The sequence below is a fragment of the Telmatherina bonti genome (genome assembly GCF_933228915.1).
Source record: "Telmatherina bonti genome assembly, chromosome: 14".
In the NCBI taxonomy this organism is placed as follows: Eukaryota; Metazoa; Chordata; class Actinopteri; order Atheriniformes; family Telmatherinidae; genus Telmatherina; species Telmatherina bonti.
The window spans coordinates 21,382,861-21,409,632 of record NC_136612.1 but is presented as its reverse complement, the minus strand read 5'-3'; the positions used below and the strand labels follow the sequence as shown (position 1 = coordinate 21,409,632).

Genomic DNA, 26,772 nt, shown 5'->3' with positions numbered 1-26,772 from the left:
CATTTGTTCATGTCCAGAGCAGAACAAAAAGGCAAAGTCTTATCTCGCAAAGACAGTTAATCTGGAATTTTGCCGTCCTAGAACAGATAATCTCCCTGCAGCAAAAAGCAGGAGTGTCAGCAGCAGTTGTAAAGGGATATAAAATTATGGAAACAATAAAGAGTTGGAGGATATGCAGATGTAAGTTTACACAAGTGCCTTTGAAGTGATTCAACTTGCACAAACAATAATGCAACAGAACACACTCTTTCGTGTAAGACATCATTTTTTCAGAGGTCCTAAAAAAAACACAAACATGCAAGCAAAAGAAAACCCTTTAACATCTCTTTATATTCATCTGAATGAACTTACAATACAAAATACAGACTTAACACTTTATAGGCCTTAAATGGACAATAATGCTTTAAAGTTTACATTCTGAAATCTAAACAAAAAAACTTATACCATTACAAAACAGAGCTTACTGTTTGCAGACAGAGTTCTTATCATCATTGGACGTATATATAGCACTTGAAGAGTCAGCTTTTACAAAACACTGGCCTATTAAAGAAGCTGTATTATTAGTTTGATTTTTATTATTATTATATCATGTTAAATTAGCTACATTATATTCTTAACTAGTTTGATGCTACACTTAGTCCAGACAACATATCATTCAGTAAAAGAATTACTGGAGCAGAAACTTTAAACAGTAAACTGTTATTTATATTGTGATTGTGATCGCTCCCTTTCACTCTCTTTCATACATATATATAATCTAAAATTTTGTACAGTTCACACACACTTTGAGAGCAATAGCTACAATCTCTATCTGTAGAACACACATAATTAGATAATAATTCACATATCGCACAGTGCTCGCCATAAAATCCACATGATCAAACTTCTGTAACTTGTTATTAGAGTCTTAAAGATAAAAGGCAAATCAACATTTAATAAAAACTCTCGCTAAATGTATCTCATATTTACAGGTTGTTAGAAGTTAATTATACATGATTATAGACTTTGAAGATCTGCTGACACTAAAGCGTATACAAACTGCAGTAAAACAATCAGCGATCCGAACATCTGAGAAAACAAGTGACACTTATTAAAGATTCTGTTACATTCAGTGTGGTGGGCACCTGACAAAAGTACAGAACATATTAACTAATGAAAAAAAAAAAAAGACATTTTATGGTTTCTAATGAACCATGTTTAATTACAGATCTATTTTAGGATAAAATGTATAACTCTACGTCTTAGTTGTAGATATACCACAAAGATTTTATTGTAACTTTCATATTGCATCAAATGGGTGCGTAGAGAACTATAACTTAAGCTAGGATGTTACTGAGTAACTGTCTCTCAAGCAGAAAAGATGTCAAAAATGGTTGTGCTTCTTTTTCAGTGCAGGATGATAAATATAATTCATTACTGGTATAAAGCTGAAGTTTACATCAGTCTCTCAAAATAGATTCATCATGTATCATTCAAATTTTTCCATCTTTATATAAGTAAAGACTCAGAATGCTCTTGCTCAGTTTTGCACAGATTGTTATGTGATTGTGTATGTTTTGCATCTGACATGTGGGTGTCTGTGTGTGTGTGTGTGTGTATTGTACGCAGTCGTGTCCACATTTGCATGTGTGTTACCAGGCCAGTGGGGAGGCCATTCGTGGACTCCTGGGACTCTTTGGGTTTTCTGCAGCTTGCTGATCACTGAGAGCTCTCTGTGGTAAAGAAGCAATACAGATACAGGTACATCTTAGAAAATTAGAATATTATTAAAAAGTTCAATATTTGTTGTCACTCATTTCATAATGTGAAGCCTATATTAAATATAGTAGGGCTGTGACGATATGCTTTTGTCCCGATTCAATTCCAATTTTTTGAGTGCCGATTCAATTTAAATTGCGATTCTCACAATTCTTTATTATTGCTTATTTTTGTAGATTAAAAACAAAAAAAAAAATGTATAAAACTTTTTTATTTTGCTCGTCAACACAACAAAAAACAACACATTAGCTAGACCATCATTTTGCCACTATAATGCCCAAGAAGACAAGTAAATAGATCAATAAAAACAATAAAAATGACCAATTTTATAATGGATTAATTTTATTTGAAAAAAAATCTAACTTTTTTTAAACAAAAAAATCGATTTTAAAATTGTGAAGCAAAAAAAAATCCAGATTTTTCGATTTGATTTTCCCACCCCTATTACATAGATTCATTACACATAGAGTGGAAAACTTCAAACATTTATTTCTTGAAATTTTGATGATTGTGGATTATAGATACAACCAGAAATGCAGTGTCTCAGAAAATTAGAATATTACATAAGATCAACGAAAAAAATATATATTTGAAAAAGAAATTAAATGCACTTAATACTTGGTTGGGCCTTGTTTTGCATGAATTACTGCATTAATGCGGCGTGGCAATGAAAGCGATCAGCGTGTGGCACTGCTCAGGTGTAATGGAAGTCCACTTTGCTTAGATAGCAGCCTTCAGGTCATCTACATAGTTGGGTCTGGTGTCTCTCATCTTCCTCTTGACAATACCCCACAGATTCTCTATGGGGTTCACATCAGGTGAGTTTGTTGGCCAATCAAGCACAGTAACACCATGGTCATTGATGCAGCTTTTGGTACCTTTGGCAGTGTGGGCAGGTGCCAAGTCCTGCTGGAAAATAAAGTCAGCATCTACATGAAGCTTGTCAGCAGAAAGAAGCATGAAGTGCTCTAAAATGTCCTGGTAGATGGCTGTGTTGACTGTGTACTTCAGAAAACACAGTGGACCAACACCAGCAGATGACATGGCTCCCAAACCATCACTGACTGTGGAAACTTCACACTGGACTTCAAGCAACATGGATTCTGTGCCTCTCCACTCTTCCTCCAGACTCTGGGACCTGGATTTCCAGATGAAATTTTGCTTTCATCTGAGAAACAGTCCGGTCCTTTTTCTCCTTAGCCCAGGTGAGATGCTTCTGTCGTTGTCTCCGGTTCAGGAGTGGATTGACAAGAGGAATGTGACATTTGTAGCCCATGTCTAGGATTCATCTGTGCGTAGCGGCTCTTGATCCACTGAGTCCAGCTTCAGTCCCCTCCTTGTGAATCTCCCCAAATTCTTGAATGGATTGAGGCTGCGGTTCTGCCTTTTGCTGGTGCACCTTTTCCTTCCACTCAACTTTTCTTAAATATGTTTGGATACAGCACTCTGTGAACAACCAGCTTCTTTAGAAATGACCTTTTATGGCTTTCCCTCCTGGTGGAGGGTCAATAATCAGCAAGTCAGCAGTCTTCCTTTTGATTGTGAAGCCATCTGACCCAGACTGAGACCTTTTAAAGGCTCAGGATACCTTTGCAGAAGTTTTGGATTAATTAATTAATTACAAGATTGAAGTTTTTCACAATATTCATTTTTTGAGACACTGCATTTTGGATTTTCACTATCTATAAGCCACAAATAACAAGATTTCAAGAAATAAATGTTTGAAATGTTTCACTCCATGTGTAATTTATCTATATAATAAATGGGTTTAATATTCTGAATGATGAAAAATATTTAACTTTTTGATAATATTCAAACTTTTTGAGATGTACCTGTACATATATAATTCTACTTTGATTAGTTAGTTTTATTATTTTGTTGTGTAATTTATTCATTTATTCATTTTTTTTCATGATTTTTTGAGACCAAAAGACAAAAGTCTTTCAAATTATTATTTAGTACAGGGAGGCTTGAGAAGTTAAGGCTATGGTTATGTTTTAATTACCTCAAACTTGCTTGTGAACTCAGCAAAGATACCAAAGAAGGCCTCTGTGTTGGTGGCTTTGCTATCTTCTCCAAAGTAAGAAGCAGTTTTGCTGAATTCTTCTGTTGCTCTCTGCTGGAGAGACTCCAGAGACTGGATCGCTGGATGACTGTTTTCCAGGAAGTTCTGTGCACCTTAGAGTTAAGAAACAAAAGTGTTTCATTTTATACAATGAGTCATAGTTCTCTGTGCTGCTTTCTTTTACTACTTTTTTGGTCAAAGGATACACTCATAACTACAGCAAAGCGATCCTCAGCAGTTGCTGGCATCTTCTGACAGGCTGAGCGAATATCCTGGATTGTTGCATGGAGGTCATTGAGATCTGATGTGATAGTCCTCTGATTCACTTAGGAGGTGAAAAAGTTTATGTGTGAGACAACGATACAGAGAGAAGATGAGATGGATGCTTAAACTAAAAAAAAAAAACCACAAAGAACATGAATGTTGTATCTAAAGCTTAGGAAACTTCTCAGCACATTTTAGGATATTCCTTTGTTTGAGATTCAAATAATAAATATAACTTGTACCTTTTGCAGCAAGAGGAACCATGGTAAGGTCTTTAGAAAAATCCAACACATCTGGAAAGTGTTGACACAAGGACTTCACCAGAATATGCAGAAATGTCGATTTCCCATCAACTGTTTTGGTTGTACTCAGCTGCACAAGAAACATACAAGAGAATTAATTAAACAAGTACAACAGGATGAAAGAAGCAAACAGAATGACACTTGAAAAATATTTGGTTTTATGTGTTTTATGTCAAATATTTCAGCTTGTATTATGTGTGGCACCTCTGTAAGGAAGTTGATTTTGAAGCCTGTGGTCTTGTTGGTTTTCGGCTGGCTGTTATTCAAATAGTTCCCCATTGCCAACACAAACTAAAGAAAGTAAAATGAGAAAAAAACAGGATTAAAAAAACTGAACAGGACATACAGCTTTTCTTCTTCCAGTTGACAGAACAGGCTGTACTTTAGATAAATAACTTAATCTGATCTTCACATTTGATAACAAGTGCAAGTTCTCTCAATGCAGGTAATGTGTGCATCTTATTAGTACATGAAATAATTACAGCACTAAACATTTGCACCTCTGCTGAACTTTATAGATTTCTACACAGAATATATATATATATACATATTATTCCTTTGTAAAGGCCTCCTACTACCTCTAGTATCTTAGCAAGCTTCTTGCTGGTTTTTAGCTCCATGGAAGCCTTATATATACAGTCATATGCTCCTTTCAGCTCCTCGGTCTTCTCCTGAAGAGAGCACTTGAAGAGGAGACTCTGTAGACGGGTCTCGTACTCTGGTACCGATAACATCTGATTAAAAAAAAAAGTGTTGTCATGAATCTCTCAGATCACCTGCATTATACATTTACATTCATGTACAAACAATAAAAAACAAAAAACAAAAAAAAAAAAACAACCCGCTACTACCTGCAACACAAACTGGTCTGGTTCACTGAGTTTACTGGGGTCTTGGCGGTACTCTTCATACTTTTTCACCTCCTCTGCATCAGGGGCGTACAGCAGCAGCTGTTTGATGTGAGCCGGCTCCAGTCTATCTGTGGTCATGTTCATTAGTACCTGGCGCAACTCACCAGGAGACAGCTTCAGGTGGGCTATCAGGATGGCTGAATGTTCACAAAGCAAATGAGCTTTTTATTGGATTATTATTATTATTGGATGGTAAAGTGCTCATTGTTGGTGGGTAAAGCAGACGTTTTCTTATTATTTATTTCATCTTGATATTTTAACTGATGAGAATTTGAAAATTGCAAACATAGAAAAACACATTGCAATAATTATACTCACAGGCATTGTAAGCCTTCTTATGGGACAATATTTCGACAACATCTTTCTTTTTGAAGGTTTCTAGCTGCAGAGGTGGCTCAGGAAGAGGCACTGTAAGTGGAATCGGTGATTGTTAAATTCCAAATATTACAGACATATTTGTGAGGTCAATAAAGACAGATACAAAATTGCATTTTTTTAAGCTTGTATTGTTATTATGATAGCAAAATACAAACAGTAAACAGGTAAATCAATTTACACATTCAAAATTTGAGGGAAAAACTCTGCATTTGGAGTTAAATGGATAGAAAATAATTATATCTTTGTCAAATTAACAACTGATGAGAGTATTTTTAACTTACTACGTGAATTGAACTTAAATTGATCCAAAGTCCTTGATCTAATGGCGCATGATCACTTGAATTTACAAGCTAAAATGCTTTAAACGTGCATACAGTTGCAAGTACTCACAGGAGCTCTTCTGTGTCCCAAAGTGAAGCTCCAGATCCAAATACTTCACCATGTCATGCAGTTTGTCATAGTCAGAATTTGCACCCAGCTTTAAAAAGACATTCAAATTTAAAAAAAAAAAAGAAAAAAAAAAAGCTTGAATTGTATAGTTTTATGATGTAGTTTTAGTTTAAATCGGTTGTAGTTTGAAGCTTGAACCCTGCACAGCTCACCTGTCCCCATATTGTCCCTTCTGAGTTTTCCACCTGTTCCCAGCGCAGCCGCTTTACACTCATGTGGTTGGAGTCCATTCTGGATAGACTGGGCCTTGGCAGTGGTGGGGGGGAGCAGGGAGGTGGGAGAGGTGGAGGCGGAGGTGGTTCCAGATGCTCTGTTGGATCAGAGAGAGAGTGGGGGAGAGACTGGGGCTGACTCTGATTGTGGGTTTGCTTGTGGTGGGGCTGGGACTGTGCCGGATGTTGGGACTGCAGCAGGTGGTGTGAGGGCTGTGACTGTGGACGAGCAGTCTGGGTGGAAGTCTGGACCTGATGCTGTGACTGGTGGTGTTGGGGCAAAGGCTGGAAGGTGGAGAGGGTGGGCTGGTGTGGCTGAAGGGGCTGAAAGGTGGAGAGAAGTGGCTGGGGCCTGTGGGGCTGTTGAGGAGGATGGATGACATGGATCTGGTGCTGGTAGTCCTGAGGAGGGGGCTGTGGGGTGATGTGGTGAATGTGGTGGATCTGAGGTGTGCTGGAATGATGGTGGGTCTGCTGGATAGAGTGGGGTCTCTGTGGAGAGGGTTTGGTGGGCTGGGGGTGATGAGTCTGATGGATCTGCTGTGATACTTCAGTTTGGTGATGACCTTTGAGACTTCTGCGGCTGTGATGGGAGTGGCTGTCTCGGTTTAGCTGAATCGGGAGGGAAGCTGGCTCCTGCTGGACTTGGTGCAGAAGCTCTGTGGAGGAGTGATGGGGCTTGGCTTGATGCATCTGATGGCCTTGATGCAGAAGCTCAGTAGACGAGTGATGGGGCTTAGGTTGGTGCATTTGATGGAGCAGCTCAGTTGATGAATGGTGCGGTTGTCCCCGATGCATCTGGTGAGCTTGATGGAGCAGCTCAGTTGATGAATGGTGTGGCTGCATTTGGTGAGACTGGTTCAGAAGCTCTGTTGAAGAATGATGGGCTTTTGATTTTTGCATTTGGTTAAGCATTTCTGATGATGAGTAGTGAACGTGGACTTGCTGCATCTGTTGGAGCATCTCAGTAGATGAGTGGTGGGCCTGGGATTGTTGCAGTTGGTGGAGCATCTCTGCAGAGGAATGATGAGCTGGGGCTTGCTGCATCTGATGGAGCATCTCTGTTGAGGAATGGTGAGGTTGGGCTCTTACGCCTTGATGACTTTGGTAGATTCCTTCAGCATACTGACCTTGTTGGCTTGGATGCACTGTCGGTTGAGGGGAAGGCTGATGTGGGGGAGGGGCTGAACGAGACAGTCGTCGATGATGATGATGACTCTGGTGGGCTTGTTGCTGCTGTGCTTGGCGAATCATATAAAGGGGGTGGTTTGCGTGAGGATGGTTGGAGTCTGGGGAGGGTAGTGGAGGTAAGGACTGGTGTATTTGTTGAAGAGGCAGTGGTGAATGGGCCTTCTGCTGTGTTGGCTGCACAGGCATCGACTGGTGGCTCTGGTAGATCTGCTGTATCTGCTGCTCCTCGTAAGCTTGAAGCTCCTCGTAAGCTTTTTGTTCCTCATAAGCTTTGCGCTCCTCATAGGCTTTTTGTTCCTGGTAGGCTTGAAGCTCTTCAAATGCTTTTTGTTCCTTGTAGGCTTGACGCTGCTCATACGCTTTTTGTTCCTGGTAGGCTTGATGCTGTTCATAAGCTTGTCTGTCTTGGTAAGCTTGCTGCTCTTGGTACATTTGTTGCTCCTCAAAGGCTTTTTGCTCCTCGTACGCTTTCTGCTCTTCATAAGCTTGTCTTTCTTTGAGAATTTTCTCCTGATACGCCTGCTGCTCTTGAAAAAGTTGCTGTTCCTCATAGTTTTTTTGCTCTTCATATGCCTTTCTCTCCTTATACGCTTGCTGCTCTTCATAAGCATGTCTTTCCTGGTAGGCTTGTTGTTCTTGGTATGCTTTCAGCTCTTGTATAGTAGCATGGACCTGTAGCTCCTCTCTTGATGGCAGGACTTTATGTAAGGAGTGACGTTTAGGTGGTGGGTTACTGCGGGGAGGAGGTGGTGGAGGAGGGCCTGATTTTCGGCGAATTGGCACATACACCCTTGGTGAGTGCTCAGGAGTGTAGTTAATTGCTTGTTGCTGCTGCTGCTGCTGTTGCTGAGGCTGAGTCTGTGGAGGCGCTGGAGGGGGAGGAGGAGGATCGTTGAACTGAACAGGAGGGGGTGGAGGAGGGGTCATCGGAGGAGGAGGAATGTGATCAGAGGAAGAGGAATAAGTCAGGGAGGAGGCATTCTCTTCTCCGCTGCTACTTTGAACATCACTTGGGCTGCTAAGTTCTGGAGCCACAAATCCTCCATTTTCATCTTCGTCTACCCCCAGCTCATCTTCATTATCATCATCATCCTCATCTGGGAAGCCCATCTGCACAACATCCTGGCATTAACACCAATTACACCTCATTAGATTTTTAATGTCAAAGTGGAACTGTAAGAAATCTTAAGTTCATACACTAAAAACTATTTATTCAAAACAATCAAATCAATGAGGATCTTTTTTCCTTTTAGAAGAAATGATCCCTTTGAATAGAAAACTGTCCATCCACAACTTTTTCACTCTTATAAAATAAAGTAACTGGAAATTTTGTTCTAAGTCTGCCTTTGAAAAACAGATATAGAGGTTTTTTTGTGAGATCGTGATTTTTCTCATTAGAAGTTGCACAAACATCTGAGATCTTTAAAAAGTTAAATCAATCACATACTCTTACAAACAGCACCATGTTATTTACCTGATATAGTCATAATGATGAGTAGTTGTGCAAGTTCTCCATGAACAAAAAACCCTCTTTAAAGGGTTTTAACAACTGATGTAAAAAGCAAGGTTGCTTGCTGTAAATGATATACAAGATAATTATTAAACATCTATTTGATAAGTCAAATTAGCAGCAAATTCAAATCATGTTTTGAGTATCATCATTGGAGGAAGGAGATCTCATATCTCAATCTTACACTGTGTTGGATTATTGAGGATTAAAACAGCAAAACAATACTTAATTATAGGAATCAAAACACACTGTGGAAATAAATTAGTCTAATCTTTTGGTGCATAATTGCAGCTGATGCATTTTTAAATCCTGATTTCTAAACGTTTCACTGAAAATGCAGTGGTTTCCATTCCACGGGTAATTATGGCCTGTAGTCATTGTGTGAATGTTAGTGTGCCAAGAAACTCTGTCCTCTTTTACATTTTGACACCGGGTTTTTAATTTGTGGACAAGAGGGAATCAGTTTACCACAAGGAATTACCCTAGTGTCACCACTATCTATGAAACTGGATATTTAAATAAATAAGTAAATGGTTTTTTTTTTATGTAGAACTGGAAACGATTTGTAATTTGTACTTTTTGATTCTGCATCAGATCCAGATTCATTTAAGATAGTTTTCTTTTTTACTGGATTAATGTTACTCTACCTCTTCATAGTCATTTTCAGGGGTCAGAAAGTCATCAACGATGGCCACCCTCTGTCCTAGCTGCTCGCTCAGTGCATCCAGAAAGCGATCTGTGTCTTCTGAACGAGGAGGTTTGGAGAAGGTGTAACGCCGTTTGTTGCTGCGATGAACAGGCGGACTAGATGGGAAGTCAGGTTCTGGAGGTGATGGAGGAGGACTGTCCAAGCTAATGTAGGGATTGGATTCACCACTAGTCTGACTTGTTAACCCTGATGGGTAAAACTGGGCTGGAGGTGGACTGGGCAGGGGCTCAGGCCAGGATGAATGGACTGGGGGGCCTTTACGGCTACCTGAGAAAAAGAACAGACACGTGTCGCTATACAATGAGAACTAAATCTTAACTTCATTTAATCACACTATATGCAATATTTGTTACAAATTTTGTAGCATTGAAACTCAAAAATGTATTAAATAATAAATCAAAATATCAGTGTGTAGTAAATAGAGTTTCAAATTAAATAAGTCTTAAAAAATGTGATCACATCTTAACATCTGGTTAAACTACATGATTAGCTATTAAAGAAACCTCATTTCTGGTTGGAGGGCATCTTTAATTGTGTGTCTTTAGTTCCACTTCCACCATCACCATGTTCTTTGTTGTGCATCAGTATTTGAGACTCAAAATTTAAAGTTGACCCATAAATTGGCTATATTTATCAGCAGCACTATCCAAATTTCTCTTTTTCTTTCTCTTAACAAAACCCTAAAAAGAATCACACTCACTGATGCACACAGCAGGTAAATTAGCAACTAATTTGACAGACTATGGGTGAAATTTAATTGCTGCTGCTAGAGGCTTAATGTCACTTTAAGCTACCTGTGTTTGCATGTACTGTCGGGGACGCTGTGCGTGAAGGAGGTTCCAGATCCAGCAAACTCTCAGGAGCAGGAGGAGGGCGACTCTTCAGAGACTTGGACCTCTTGGCTGAGTACATGTTCTCCAGTTCAGCATACACTGCTGACAGCTTATGTGGCGGGAATGTACAAGGAAACTGGAGTGAAACTTTTTATTCTAAATCTGAATATTGATTAATCTTATTGTAATGTTCATGTTTTCCAAGAGAACTGCCCTGGGTACATACATTGGTGAGGTTATTGGGAGTCTCAGGGAGAGAAGTACCATCTCCAGACTGTCTCTCTCCTGGAGTCAATCTCATCCCTGTTTCCTGTGTTGGTTCTGCACGGAGACCTATAGCAATACATCATTAGAATGACTTAAATACAACCTAAGATGCTAATTTAGCTAATAAATCTATATTTGGTTACCAGATTGCAGGTTTACAGGGTGTGGGGGGGGGTTGGATTAATTCGGGATGAATCTTGCACTACATCAACAACAAGTTGTGCTTGACCGAGTCCAGCATTCAGCTGTTTTGCCTACGTGTTCATCTACAACACCACAACTAAGTATATAAACAACATTAAGTAGGGGGTAAAGTGATCTGTCTATGTACAAGAAATATAGTCGGCAGAAGTACACAAGCTCTACATTCCAACAAAGCACTAACTACCATAAGACAGGATGATGTTCACAGTCACAATGAGAATACTGTGAGGTTGCATGGTAACGACGACGGCTGTGATGAGAACTGAAGATGCTTTGGTGGTTATAGTGTTAATGTGACTACAAACAATGAGGAAGATAATGAATCTCAGTACCCATGCCCAAGTGTGTGCCAATGACCAGATCATCAGAACTACGTCCCCTCACACTGCTCCTGTACGTGGTCCCTGTCACCCTCATGGAACTGCTGCGGCGATGAGGCTCAGGGGCAGACTCAGGCTCCGGAGGAGGGGGAGGTGGAGGTGGTGGTGGTGGAACTGGAACACACACATACATTGGCAATGCATAGGAAGAGGGACAGGAGTTTGAGGGGCTGCAAAGCAGCACCTGAGTGGATTGTATTTTAGTGAACTACTGATTTAACTCAAGATCTTCATGATAAATCCTTCTCATGACTGTCCATGAGCCACATGTTCATAAAATTAAAATAAAAAAAAAAATGTAAGGAACAGAAATTTGCACACACCTGGTGCTTTGTATCCAAGAAAACGGGAAATCTTGTTCTGGCAGTGTTCCTGTTCTTCATATGTCAGCAGCTGGTAAACAAACTGCCAGATCACCTGTTTGGCAGGTGTATCCAGCACTGGGAACACGTCCACGATCAGGGTGTCTACATTCCTGTGACCATGGAAACACAGGCAAGGTGACAGACATCACCTGGGTTTCCATTCAAAGGCCACATGAGTTAGTAGATTTTAGCATTTATTGAGCTGAAGACTATGACAGTCTATGCACATATGTGAATAGATTTACAGTAGCTCACACAAACCCTCACACAAACTGTAAATCTATAAGCAGATTCTGTCAAATTGAAACAAAGCTCATAACAAGGCTTTGACTTGTATATATATATATATATATATATATTTTGTCTGAGCCTAATGCTGTTTGATGATACACAACAAGCTGATTTTAATGTGTTTATATGACCAAACAGATTATAATTTTGCCCCCCACCACCCCAGTCTCATGCTCGCAGAACTCACCTGTGCTGGAAGAAGTTCTCCAAAGCCTTGCAGATGGTGTACCTTTCTTGGATGGTCAGCAAGTGCTCCAGTTGTTGTCCAAAGGTGCGACCTTGAACCCTGATACTGGGAGGCAAGATCTCTGCAACCCACTGCAGGGAACTAAGCACTGGAGAGCGGGCACGTTCTGGGGGAACACTGCCTCCTGCAAGGTCCTGCTCAGACAGGGAAAAAGTAGCTGGACCATCCTCCACTACGAGGGTTGGCATGGCACCACTTCCCTGCAGCATGGAAACCACCTTCTCATGGGAGGAAGTCCTGCAGAGAAAAACATGGAACTCAAAAGGACATATGCACTCGACTTTAACCATGCATTTCCTAACAAATGTGTATTTGTGTGTATTGAAATATGTTATGTAGTAGAAAAGATTCAAAATACATTAAGAAACTATTATTTTCTGTTTCTTTATCCCATGCTTGAACTATACTAACCAAAGCTTTGTATTCTGCAGAAGACTTTATGCTAGACTGCAAAGTCTCTGGGGTACTTCCTTGTCACTGGTTACCTTTTAACTTAAGTTATTTTTAGAATCAAATGGCCCATCTGAAATTAGATTTCTTCTTCTTTTTGTGACTGTGAGCTCTATGAGCAACATAGCATTCTCAACAGCAAGATAATGTTAGCATATTTTATATCTAGTGGCAACCTTTTTATGACCTCTTATCTTGTTCTTCTTATTTTCTAACATCACAAATTACAAAATCACATGGAACTAAGGTACATGTATGTAAACATTAGTTAAGAGCTCAACCTCATGTCCAGTCCGTTGAGAAAAAGGATTCGGTCTCCAGGTTTTAAACCTGCCTTGTCTGCAGGGCTTCCTGCACAGTAGAAAACAAGGAAGACCTCTCATTTAACCATTGCTGTGTTACAGGAAAATATAGTCTTTAAAACACAACATAATTCCATTGATTGTCATTGAAATGTGACAGCTGAGCACTTAAGGTCACAAGTGTCCGTAACTTACCAGGGATAACTGAATCAATCCACACTGGAGCATGGCCTCTCAGAGTAAAGCCAAAGCTCATGTTGCCCTTGCATACTCTCACAGTCCTGAAGAGACAGATTTAGGCTTTGATTAATAAATGTGAAAAGGAATGGCCACATGACATATGTAAAAGGAAAACATAATAAATCATTTCAAAGTACATTTGGCGTCGCAGTATATAAAAAAGACAATAATCATGCTAAAAACATTTTAACAAAAAAGAAAATAAACTATAAATATAATATGGTTATGTGTAGTAGAATTCATTAATTCCTAATGACTCATCTCACACAGTTTTGTAATAGTTGAGCCCAAAAAAGGCTTGCAAACAGATTTCCATATTCAACAGTCTATTTAAAATTCACATCTTACATGAACAACCCTGCTTAAATATGGACAATACATCCCCAGGGAGCAGAACAGCTTTATAAGCCAGAGCTACAGTGAATATTCACTTCCTTGAGGTGCTTTATTTCTGTAAGTTCAGGAGACAGTAGGAGGATATTTACAATCATGTTATGTGTTACTGAATATATTTATATGAAAAATGGTTGGAAATTAGATCAGAAATGCCATCAAAGAGGAAGAGAAGAGGAGAATTACAATGAGGGCATAAATAAGTTTTATAGTATCTTTGGTTTCACCACAAGAGGGCTTATTTTTCAGTTAAACCCATCATGTTACTGTCACTTAAATTGTTCTTCTACAGTGCTGCTAAATTTGATCCAACACACTGAAGTTGTTATTTAGAGAAACAATTTTTTTCCTAAAAAAATGACAAACCAATTGTTAAAAAAAAAAAAAAAAAAAGAAAAAAAAAAAGAGCTGTGACTTAAATTGATTGAAGACCAAAAGACTCAGAAACTGACAAGTAGAGATGTAACACTGCTCCTGATCTGGGCTCTTTCATTACCTCAAATAAACCTGAAAAACAAAACAGATCAAAGGTGATTGTTTCTTATAACAGACCTGCATTTGGTGGATGTGCCACTGGAGTGGCCAGCTATAAGTGAGGTGGTCTTCCGCATTCCTCTGGCAGGGGGGGCCCCACCTTCCTCTGCTTGGGTGCGTGGAACTGAACTGGCACGAGTAGAGACAAGGAGGCGCTCGGGGTGATCCTCGCTCCGGCTGCGGCGAAGGTGGCTGCGGCTAGGGTCACTAAAGCTCCGCCCCTTCAGCCGGCTCATCAGGCTCTGAGACACCACCTCGTCGAAACGCTCCCGGTGCTTTTTAGGAATGAATATCCTGGCAAACATTGTGCAATCAGAAACAACCTTAGAATAACTAGAAAAGCTCTACAGGATAGAAAATGAGTGCCAGTTTCCAGATCAGCTTCACTGACATCAGAGGTGCATTCCCATGTAAATCCAAATAATCTGTAATCTGATCTCATCCATCCATCGTCCACAGCAGCCAAAGAATAGAGGTATCCTTGCACTGATATGTATTGTTCTTGCTACAAGATCCATTTAATTGGTTAAGAAATAGTTCAGTCCATAGCCTCTCATGGGACGATTGAGGCAGGTAGAGCTGGGTGTTTTAGAGAAAATGTGCATGGGTGTGAGAGAATGACAGAGACAAGAGATGAGCTTTGTTGTGTGATCACATCAGCAGCTGTAGGTAAGTGTGTTTAGTATCAGTGACAGCTCACAGCTAATAAACTAAAAAGAAGGAACTCAGTGCCAGAGCCACCTCTGGGAGAAGCACTCCACTCCCCGCTAGCGTTATTTCCCCCTCCCATTAGTATCTCCCTGCATTTTGTCACTTTAAAAGGGAAAAACCCAACCAAATACCTTTTCTCACATGCTTCGAATGTGCATTTTAATTTGCAGATATGGTGTGTTTAGATAAGCTTTTGTGAGTGTGCAAATGAGCCCATATGCAAATATGAGGATGGAGTTCAATCAATAAAAAAAGAAAATGGAGAGAGAGGGAAAAAATTAGACTTATTGTTCAAACACTGCATCAAACTGATCAACAACAGCTTACACTTCAGTAGCCTAACCTTTTTGTGCTGTGATGTAAAAAAAATAGTAGTGTGACTGCAAGATTAGTCAACATCAGATGACAACAGAAAATAAAGAAGCATGCTGTCTGTTTTCTTGGGACTCGCTTTGCAGCTTGGCATCCAACATAGAAATTGTTGACTGATAGTGTCTACTCCCATTAAACTCCCTCATAGCTGTGCTGTGTGCTGCATGTGGCTTACAACTGGCCAATTATCTGTAAGATCAAGGTAATAAAAATAGTCTATATATATATATATATATATATATGTATAAAATACAGCATAAATTACCTACAAGCAGAATAAGGATTGTCAATAAACATTTTGAAAGTATTTTCTCTAAATATAGACCTCACGCACCACGGTTGCTCCTTTCATCTTTTGCTCATCCTCTTATCCCGCCTACAAAATGATGTTGCCTTGTCCTCAATACAACTCTTTTTTTTTTTTTTTTGTCTCTTGTGTACTTCCATTTTGCAGAGGAGAAAATAGTACTTTAGTTTTCCAAAACGCCCCTGTACATGCAGCACAGTTTCTGATTCAGCTGCTCCTGTTGAGGTTAACACTCAGGAGTAAGGTTTGACTTTCACAGGTGTCACAGTGACTTAACAGGCTTATTGGAGAGCATTTTTTTCCCCTTTTAGTTTGAAAAGAAATGGAAAAATAAAGTTTGGTTATGAATTGCAAGTGATGGTAGCTCAGATTTTATGTTGTTGGAAACAGATCTAAACTCTCCAGAGTTTATACCAAGACAATACTCGATATCTACAAAGCAGGCCTACGTGCTAATGATTTTTCCAATACACACATCTTAACTGAATCGGTTGTACTACTCTAGAATACACCAGAGCCCTGTCAAATAAAGTTTTGTGAATATTCACTAATCTTTGAATCATTTCCTGAAGAACTGTATGTCTTGGAAAAGTGTCATGTTTGTGCTCCTTGGAAATTAATCACATGAACTTATCCCCATGTCATTCGCACACATGCCAATTGGAAACAATGCGATCAAGTGCATACATGGTCACGTCTTACTTAACAACAGCATAACAAAGTAGCAAACATCATCTTCACTCTTATTTTTGACACTAATTAGCTTTACCACAACACCATCCATAAAGGCTGTGGAACAGCAGTAGAAGAAATGTCAGGACAAAATAATCCGATACAAACCTCAACCAGAAAAATTAAAGTATATTTATCCATTAATTTTTAATAGCCGCTTAATTCTGTTCAGGGCCACGGAGGAGCTGAAGTCTACCACAGCAGTGAGATATAGGCTGGCTGGAAGAAAAGTATGCATATAATCTGGTACACATACACACCAAAGGGAAACAGAGCTAATAGCTGAAGTATGAATGACTGCATGGTGATGTGGACTGTATGACTGTCATTGTATTTTATTCATAGTAGAACTTGGGAGATCTTTGTGCATGGTGTAAGTAGAGCTGAATTCCCTGCACATATATTATCATTCAGTTTACCGAATGGTGATTTTGTCCGATGTTGCCGTTTGGTTTTTGCAATACTGATACATTATTTTATTTTCCACCCAATGTCTGTAAACTTGCTCGTTAACCCCAAAAGTTTCACAAGATACTGTTTTCTATTTTAGCCAAACTATCACTTGGATCAGGTTTTCTACAGAAGTAATGTCTATCATGTTAAATGGCATAAATACTAACAGAACTTCAGATTCATATGAAAGGTTTAGCTGCCTGACTAATAACTGTAGTGGACAACCTCACATGAACAAAAAACTGTGTAAAAGAAATTCAATTAATGTCAGCAATTCCAGGATTACAGTAAGAAATATTTAATCTCTTCTCTTCTAAAGAATCGTGTGTTACATTATGTGTGTCATGTGAGTTTGTGAGTGCTCAGTATTGTTTTAGTATATACAGCACACACATTCACATAAATGAGGAACCAAGGGATGTAGTTTCTATGTAGGTGACAATGATTAAGTGTTTGGTGTAGTCATGCAGCAAACAGTCCACACTTCCCCTGAGGCTTGAGAGGTGCTGGTCTGTAATGCCAAGCTGCTCCGTGTTACTATTTTTAAAGCCAAGCATATATGACAAGAGAAAGTTGTCTCAATTGGACATAAAAAAATAGCAAGTTACCGAAAAAAGCATCAAAGAGCAAAAAAAAAAAAAAAGCATAAGTGGTAGGAGTTAATACGCTTACAGCTATGGGTACAAATGTGGCGGATATGCAGAGACAACGTTTAAAACCTGCAGGGCCATGAGAGTAAAGAACGAAAAGAAAAAAAGGGGAACTTTTTCTAGGCCATGGTCATGTAACTACTGGGAATGAAGCTGTCTTGTCTGTAGCTTAGTCTATATAGGCCACACAACTTCCCTGAAAAACCCTCATTCATCACCACGGCTGCTTAGACAAATGGTCGATAGGGAAGTTGAAACAGAAAAGAGTCATTTATTTTGCATTTGTGACAATCTCTATCTACACTTCATTCTTCTATTTCTATTATCACCTCAACAACTTCTTAAGCTCCTTGTAACTCTGCTGTCGAGCTACATCCTCAGCGAAACAATCTTTACTTGGAAATGACTGGAACCCAGCAAAAAACAAACTAGTATAAACTTAAGTTCTTTCCTTCAGTAAAGTTGGATTCAGGCCTTGGGATGCCCTCAATTATAAGGAGGGCACGAGGCATCTATAATTGGGTCTGAAGGAGGGGTGGATCAAGGACATAATGCTCAGAGGGATAAATGACAACTGCAATCAGCTGGGAAACTCATTGCAAGAACCATTATAATCAGACCTACTTCTGATCAGCCGATTTTGACAGCTGGGCTGAGCATGAATTTGCAAACACAAAGTACAAGTAATGTTACGGTGGAGAGCAATCAAAGCGTGGAATTAAAACAAAGTTATAGGACTGAGGATGGGCTTTTCAGAGAGGTCTCAAGGTTGATCAGTTTCCCATGCTACAATACTGCAATCACAACTTCACATTCAACGTATATAATTATTATGAAAGCAAAGTTTGCTAAAACACAGCAGCACAACATAACTTCAGCTATGCTGAATACAACTCCAAACAACACAAAGTATAGTCAACACTGCTTAGATCAGAGCAAAAAATGTCATACCGAAAGTGTCTGGAAAGGCTCCGATCCCTTCCCATGGCTCTTCGGGGCTTTGAGGAAGTGCTTCAGCTCAGTTAAGCAGTGCAAATGCCTCCATGCTATTACAGTGAGTCTCCATCGAGTTTAAACAACTCTCCTAGATACAAAAAGAGAAGGAAAAAAAAAAAGTGTCCTGGATCTCAGAAGCACTCGCTGCTGGCAGGGGAAGGAGCCAAATGAAGAAAGAGAATAAATGGGATAGAGGGAGAGAGAAAACCATCAAAGCCTCTGCAGTTTACTTTCCTCCACACCTCCAAAACATCCTCAGGCAGCGTCATCAGCTGTTGTTCAACTCCATGGTTGGGGCAGCACTCTTTCTTTGTATCCATCTTATATGGTCTTACCAGACAGGCAAGGGTCAGGGTCAACACAGGACCGTCTTCTTGTTCGCAGTTAAAAGATAATCCTCATCACTGAGTTGTCCATCACTCAGCAGTCACAGGTAGTAAGTGACTAAGATTCTGGTCCCTCAGAGAAGGAAGGAAAGAATGAGATGAACAGAGTAAGCGAGGAGGGAGAGAGAAGTGGAAAAAAGAGGAGAGCCCCAGTGGAATTTCATAGGCAGGTCGGCACAATGACTGAATGCGGGCTGGAAACAGTGATATGCGTAAGCAGGAGCACAGCCGCCTTTATAACATTGACTCAATCTCAATACTTCCGAATGATTAAGTTCTTCTGGTCTCCTGGGGATCAAGTGGCCATCTATCATTTCAGCTGTGGTGTTGGAGGCCACTTGGAGAGTAAATAACTACTACTCTTTGATTCCACAAAAAAAAGGGGGGCACTTTATCGCTCCAAAACAGAATGATAAGGCCAAAGAGGAAGAGGAATGGGAGTGAGACTAACTCTCTGTGACATGTTCAGTTGCATCAATGATACTTATGATTTTTCCTGCATGCTAACATATACCAGACATGTCAAACTCCAGTCCTCCAGGGCCGTATTCGGCAGGTTTTTGTTGTTTCCCTCTACCAACACACCTGATTCAAATTAAATGGATCCAGCAGCTTCTTGTCAACCTGTTCATTCATGTTGGTCAGGTGTGTTGGAGCATGGATACCGGCCCTCGAGGACTGAGGTTGATGCCTGTGGTCCACACAAAGTCTGTTCAACTTAAACATTTCAAGTCATACAGATACACAGTCAGTTTTAAGCCTGACATTCACCACAATTTCTTTCAATTCAAAGAGGAATTACACAAAAAGATAAGCTTATGTGTTTAAAAACTGTCTCATGCAACACAGATGAACAATCTGGGCTTTACAACCATTTAAGTATTGACACCTGCAAGTGTGTCAGAAAATTAAGAGAGAATTTATTTGAAGAAGTAGGCTGCCTAAAAATAGAACGCATCCTACGGGAGGGTAAGGCAAAATGGCGGGAGGGGTGGGGTGGGGACAGAAGCAGACTGAGCAGAGTGTAGCCCAGCTGGTCAAGTCTTGAGAGGCATGACGAACAAGAAAAAAGTTCATAAGCTGTTAAGCACACTTTACACCATGTGCTACATGACCTCCATGCATCCGACCGAGGTGTCGCAAGTGAGGAGATTTTACGTTAGTGTGCAGGGTGTGAAAACTATTACAGGAAGTGACAGTGACTGAAGCAAAACAGCTGACAGATTGGGGAGACAGTGAGTAAATAAGGAGTGATCCAGCATCAGAGGCAGGTAAACTGATTCGCCATGACTACTTTTTGACATAGCACACCAGTAATCTTTCATAATATGTAGTGGTGTCTGGTTTCTCAAGCTCTTAGTCCATCTTTTACTTGCAACCATATTTATAAGACAATGCAGAAAATTCTTTTAAAAATTCAGACTAACCAGCATTATGCACCTTAGCTTAGATTTTATCTTCTTTTATCTATCTTTGATATATTTTAACACTGTAAGGATGGCACTTAATTTCATTGTACTTGTTACAATGACAATAAAAACTTTTAATCTATAATCTTTTCATCTTTAATCTTAAACTGTGTTGATAACTCCATGTAGCTAAACTTTGGCTCTGGTTTAGCCGGTTAGCAGGCAACCCCTTATTAACCTAACTAAAGTAATAAACAAAGTACATATAAGTTTTTGATTATCATTTAAACAATAATCAAAGTTGCTTTAATTCCTCTTGAGGAACACATTCATGAGTGCATTCATTTTTACTCAACCCTATACAAATCTCCAGAATTTACTCTCAAAACCACCAGATCCTAAAGGTGAAATAATCCGTCATTATTCTTTACTGATTATACTTTACAATGAAAATAAAGGGTTTCTCTCTTTGGGGACCATGTGCATGTTTTTATGGCTATCTATGATAGATTATGAAATATTTAAGCATCAGTTACAGTAGCCGACAGACCGCCAGACAACATCCATACAGTAATGCAGCTTGACTAAAATGTCAGCCTAGAAACATGTCTATTGAATATATAATCATTCCTGAGAACATTATTTTCCCATTACATTTTTTCCCCAGTTTCCTGAGATATCTCGCTGTGGGAGTCAGAGGAAACCATTTACACCAACATAACACCCTGAGGCATGGCTCATAGGCAACCTGGAGGCACAACTTCCCACAACTGATTAAAACTACCAACATTATGCTATCAACATTAGAAGCTTTTCTCCACTGGGAGAGTTTTCTGATAATATCCAGCAACGCCCTGTAAAATGCTCATAGGTTGTTTGGGATTAAAAAAAAAAAAAATATTATACAAAGAGTCTGCTTATCAAAAACTGCAAAGATTTCAGCTCATCTGAACTAAACACACCAACATGCAATTTAGCCAAACTCAGTTATCTGAAGCTGGAGGATTTAAATAAAGATTTGGACTCAGAGTTACTGTACTTTTCTAACTGCCTAATGACGAACAAAACAGCTAGAGAACTATCAGTCCTTTGTTAGGCACAGCTAATGCATAATTAATGGGACTCCTGTGCAAAACAAACATTACACAGCATTTTCAAAGGCAGCTTTCTAAGTAGGGGAACAGTGCTATCAAAGCTGTGAGGGACAGTTGTGTTCTAGGAAACTAAGATTTCCTTTAGGTGCAAGAACAGCAGATTACGAACAAAGAAACAAGCCATTGGTTCACAAACAGACCTAATCAAAGCTGGTGTCCATGAATACCTTAACAGTGAGGCTGCTTCCTTACTAACCAATCATAAATGGCCATGAGACAGACCAGACAAAGCTGACAGCAAACTTCATGATTTCTTACATGCTCAAACTGCTACATATTATGAAAATGAACAATACCAAACTGATTTCAAGTACTCACCTGAGGCAGCAATTCATAACTTCTTCCAGGATAAAACTTCAAAGCAAGTATGTGTGTGAGAAACTGTGCTGTGGGTATGGCGATGAAGCATCTGCATGATACCCTGGTTTTGTATGTGTGCATATCTCAACCACCAGCAGGAAACTGGCTGTAGCAGCTATGAGCGGTTTGCAGAGGAGGGAATAAAGAGCATCCAGCGATGAGATCCAGAAAAAAGAAAAGAAAATTGGTGCGGTGTATCAAAGAGGGAATAACAGCAGACAAGGAGAATTGGGAAAGAAATCAACAGAGAGAAAGTCAGAGTGAGAGCAGCGATGACAGAAAGATGGGAACCAACAAAAAAAAAAAGGAGAGCAGCGGTATTGTGTGTGGGTTTTAGTTTTCCTGTCTATGCTGAGGAGGGAAAAATGCAATACATAGTGGTGAATTTCTAATTATACCCTTGGAAATAGTTCCTGAGAGGGTAGAAACAGCAAAATGACATTAAAGCCCTCAAAGGAAGAAGCAAGTGCTTGATATCAGGTTAAACTTATTCACTTGTGGTTTTAATTTGCTTCTCTCAACCATTTCACATTAGTTGAATGCAGTGCTGGGGGTTGTAAATTATTGATTTCATGGTGCAATTAAGGTGTTTTTGCTCTCTCCCTTTGCTCACATTTATCTGAGTTTATTCTTTTATAAAAACCTTATACCATGTCAGCGAAGGTAAATAATGAAAGGAAACAGAGCATCCATCAGTTTATTTGAAAAAATATTAAATTTCTTTCTAAACAGGAAAGGTTCAGCCCTGAATGTCTGATTGTATGTCACTGGATTGACTCTAATTTAATGTCATTGATGCATTTTTAAAAAAGTTGATCACTGATTCAGAAAAACACAGTGAATTACGTGGAATCTGTAACTACGCTGTTAATAAATTACAGCAAATGATTTATTGTTCAAAGTGAAGTGTGCTTAAAAATGATTTACAAAGATTTGTGCACCTTGTGAAAGAAAATGCAGCCTCTAAACAACAGCCAGAAAAAGGAGTGAGATGTTGTTGCTTAATCATTAGACATAGAGGCTGCTTCCAATTCACATCTCAGTAACTTCTGACAATGCACACAGTGTTATGCAATGCTTAATGTTATATACTCTTTCAAATATTAAACAACATTTTAAATAGACCTGTATTAGCTAAAATATCAAAACATAATATTTAGGGAAGAAAAACATTTTTTGTGTTTGAGATTATATTTGGGTATCAGAGTAAATATAAACTCAGCCTGGTTGAAAATATCATTCAATGATTGGTTAAGGCTTGAAAGCTACTTTTATGTCCAGATCAGAACCAAATTGCAGCCTCACGCATTTGATCTGCACACAACTTCTACTTCAACTTCAGCTGTGTTTGCTGAATCACTTAAGTGGGAAGTTAAATTAGACTTTTTGTTTGTTTTTTTATTTACATTTATAAGTCAGGCAACCTGAAGATATCCCTAAGGTTGAGGACCATCAAGAATGTGAATTTGGCGATACATAAATGAAAACAATCTCCCTAAAAGTTAGAAGCAGCAGTGTGTCTTGAATGGGCTCCCAAACAGTCCAAAGTGTCGGACATATTTCATTCAGTAACTCAATTTCCCTCCCGTGTGCACAGAGCAGGACGAGGACAATGTTCAATTAAGCAACCGAACCAAAGTGTAATTCAAGTTTAGCTTGACTATATTGCACAATTGAACATACTGACGAACAGTCTAATACAATAAATACATTGTCCCTCTGTAGATGTACATTTGTGGAACACTGTCCATAATGCTGTCATGGAAAGACTGTGGAATGGACTGGCAGGGAGTTTACATGCAAGAGGATTTACAATTTTTCAATTCACTTCAAGTATAAAGGTGACTTATTTGAGCATAAAAATGCCAACCAAATGTTTGTTAATTTTTTGTTTTGTTGTTTGTGTGTGTGTGTGTGTGTGTATGCCAGCGTGAACCCTTAGGTTCACTCTAGCACGATATGGTTATAAAGATAATGAGTGTGATACGTCTGTGTGACTGATCTCAGAGGAGGCACATCCTGCAGTAGCAAGGTGTGGATTGAAATAGCTTCCTCCGTCTACTAAAACTGGATGCCATAACAACAGCTAGCAGCTGTTTAAAAAAGAAAAGAAAAAACAGCATATGCTCATTTTGCTGCTTTATTTTGACTGAAAGCAATTCTACATGATCGTCATGTGACAATGGTCACATGATGCTTTAGTGCACTTATTGCTTAACCTATAACTCTGACTCTGAGTGTGAAGGTGAACAAGTGATTGGTTACCTGACACTGTCAATCAGCTGCTGATGCTCTTCTGTAATCAAAATATCAGGCAGAGCTTCAGCCAGACTCTCCACATCTCTCTCAGAAGCATATTGCTTCAACACCTCGAACAGCTGCTCCTTCACATCAGGCTCCTCTCCTAGCACCTCCTCCACCTGACAGATGAGTAAAAGATGAATAATTAAACAAAATATGAGTGAAAAAAGCAACATGATGAAACTACTTTGAGAAAGAAACTGTTTCACACCCACTTTTTTATTGAACTCCATGGCTTTGTGGGCCCGACTCTCCCTGACGCTGTCTCCACTCTGTGACAACACCCTCATGCTGCTGCTCAGTCGCTTGGGTCTGCGAGCCATGCTGAGCACACCCAGACGCAAAGGTCGACCCTGTGCCGCTTTGATCATGGCTGCTGCAGTTTCATGATGTTTCACTGGGATACCATTCACCTCCATGACATAGTCGCCAACTTTGAGGCCACTGCGCGCAGCCGGACCACCAGGCATGCATTCCTCGACCATCAGTGGACTGTCTCCCACAATGGTGAAACCAAAACGGCCATCTGGGCCTGGGGTGATGTCAATCTGAAGGGCAGGGAAATATTTGTCACATTATTGTAACTTTAAATCAATCGTAAAGTCAAAATAGGGATTACTGACGCAGCTGACCTGTTCCAGCCGAGACACCACACCGATGCTGGGTGGCACGGTTTTCAGGGTCTGAGCCAGAGCAATGAGTGCCGGCGTGCTCAGGTTGGTCACATCTTGGCCCTCAATGTCAACCACCTGATCGCCAGGCTGCAAGCCAGCAAGATAAGCACTGCTGCCCTCAACCACAGACAAGATGTAACTGGGTCCAGTACCTCCCAGCCGGAAACCAAATGCTTCTGGCCAGTTCTGATTGGTGGCAGGGAGGCCGAGGTCTGAAGGACAATTAGAGGTTAGAGTTTCAAAGGAGCAGATTATTTTAATATGTTCTTGAGAGGCATTTAATAAGAGCATTGAACAAGCTCCACACAGAAGGGAAGTAATTCAGTTTGAATTTTTACGAGATGGAATATACCACTGGTTGAAATGGGGAACCGCATAAAAATACTTAGCTGGAGCAGCAAGAACACCTCCCCTGAATGAGTGACAAAGAAAAATCCTAAATAGTTTTAGTTATATTCCTAAATCGTACAAATCCCAGCAAGAGAAAAATCAAAGCCTGAAGGTGGTTATTTGTGACAGTTGGTATCTAGCCCACATGTTGAACCACTGGCCTTCCCCTGGTCACTGGCCTCATTCTACAGCTGCAAAACATGTCCCACTTGACTCACTTACATCTCCACACTACAGCCATTTGGATTTTTTTAAATATGAGCAGCCTCCATGGCAATACAGGGGCTGCTTTGTCCATCTTTACAACTATTTGGTGTAAAAGAACAGGATGTACACAAAGAAACATGTTTACTTTTATTGTGTTAATAATCATACTTAATCTGGTGTTCAGGGCTACACAGCATCTGTCATCTCACTTCAAACAATGCAGACTACAGTTCAGAGAATAGGTTTTGTATTTAAATCCGATTTAGGTGGTTGAAAACAAACAAGTATGAGTAATTAGAAAAAAAGGACCACAGTTGTTTGCTTTCAGTCACAGATGCTAAATAAGCTAAACGATGTAAAACAGCAGATAGACAACAACACAGCTGATTTTCCCTTTTGCATCTGATCAAAGGCAGATGTATATAGATGCAAAAAGACGAAATAAAGGAAAATATGCCCCCTCATCAAAAAAAAGAAAGAAAAGGCTCCAGCAAAGTTTGTTAAAACAAAAAAGACAAAGGCACAAGAGTGGAAAGAAATGTCAGATCTGTTGCAATGTATGAAAAAGACTATTCAGATCTCAGTGGAGAAGAGTGATAAATATGCAGGGTTAGATGTGGCTGAGGGAATAAAACATATCACATTCAAAGGCTCAAAGCTAAAGAAGTTGGTGTCAGACTGCTGAAGAAATCATCAAACCAAAGCAATAGTGATCAAAAATGGATTAGGAAGCATCAAGATGAAGCTGTGGCTCATCTCTTCGCCTGAGTGGAACACAAGCAATAATGTCAGGACTTCTTTTTGTCCTGTTCTTTGTGACCCAGATAATGTGCTCTTGCTTGTTTAACTGCCCTCCTGTAGATCAAGTTTTTCCAAGAACATCATGTAACAATCCAGAGAAAGATACTTACAGAAATCTTTGGAAGCACTCCGGGTCCCAGATTTGCTCTGGCGCAGGGAGAAGCGACCCTTTCTGCTCAGGAAACGCCTCATCCTTGCCCGGCTCGCGGCAGGGCACGTTCCAGCCAGCCTATCTTCGCCCCCGGCCCGGGGTTCAGTGCAGCTAAAGAGTGCCCTCGGACACCCTCAAGCTGCTCCTCACCTGAGCTCACTGCCTCCAAAAGCCTCTACTCAGCTGAGCAAATTAAGTAAACTTTGAAGGTCACATCTGTGGGTTATGAAGGCCAGTGCCTTCCCCTACTCTCAGAGAATTAGGAATAAGTAGAAGAGGAAAAGGAGAAGGCCAGAGGAGTGGGGAGAGCATTTGAGAATCAGGCTCTCCATCCTGGGTGAGGCTGTCCAGCCTCAGCCCCGGTCCAAACCCTGTGGCTGAGCGATGAACATAAAACTGGGACACACTCACTTGGTCCTGAAATGGTTCATTGCAAGAAAAGGTACTGCGAAGCCCCATTTT

At 39.9% G+C, this 26,772-nt stretch overlaps 1 protein-coding gene across 1 annotated transcript; it reads right to left on the bottom strand.

Annotated features, from left to right (window-relative positions):
• Positions 1-1,631: 1,631 nt before the first annotated feature.
• grid2ipa (glutamate receptor, ionotropic, delta 2 (Grid2) interacting protein, a) lies at positions 1,632-26,351 on the bottom strand (the record flags this gene model as incomplete). The annotated part of the gene is made up of 23 exons (XM_079252494.1): positions 1,632-1,712; positions 3,764-3,928; positions 4,030-4,148; positions 4,330-4,459; positions 4,594-4,680; positions 4,968-5,123; positions 5,241-5,437; positions 5,619-5,708; positions 6,069-6,156; positions 6,281-8,653; positions 9,689-10,017; positions 10,545-10,692; positions 10,810-10,916; positions 11,387-11,548; positions 11,758-11,909; positions 12,278-12,574; positions 13,069-13,138; positions 13,285-13,370; positions 14,275-14,550; positions 24,052-24,206; positions 24,303-24,635; positions 24,720-24,973; positions 26,270-26,351. The coding sequence occupies 23 exons, from the start codon at positions 26,349-26,351 to the stop codon at positions 1,632-1,634; spliced, it is 5,937 nt and encodes a 1,978-aa protein (XP_079108620.1).
• Between the last annotated feature and the right edge of the window lie 421 nt (positions 26,352-26,772).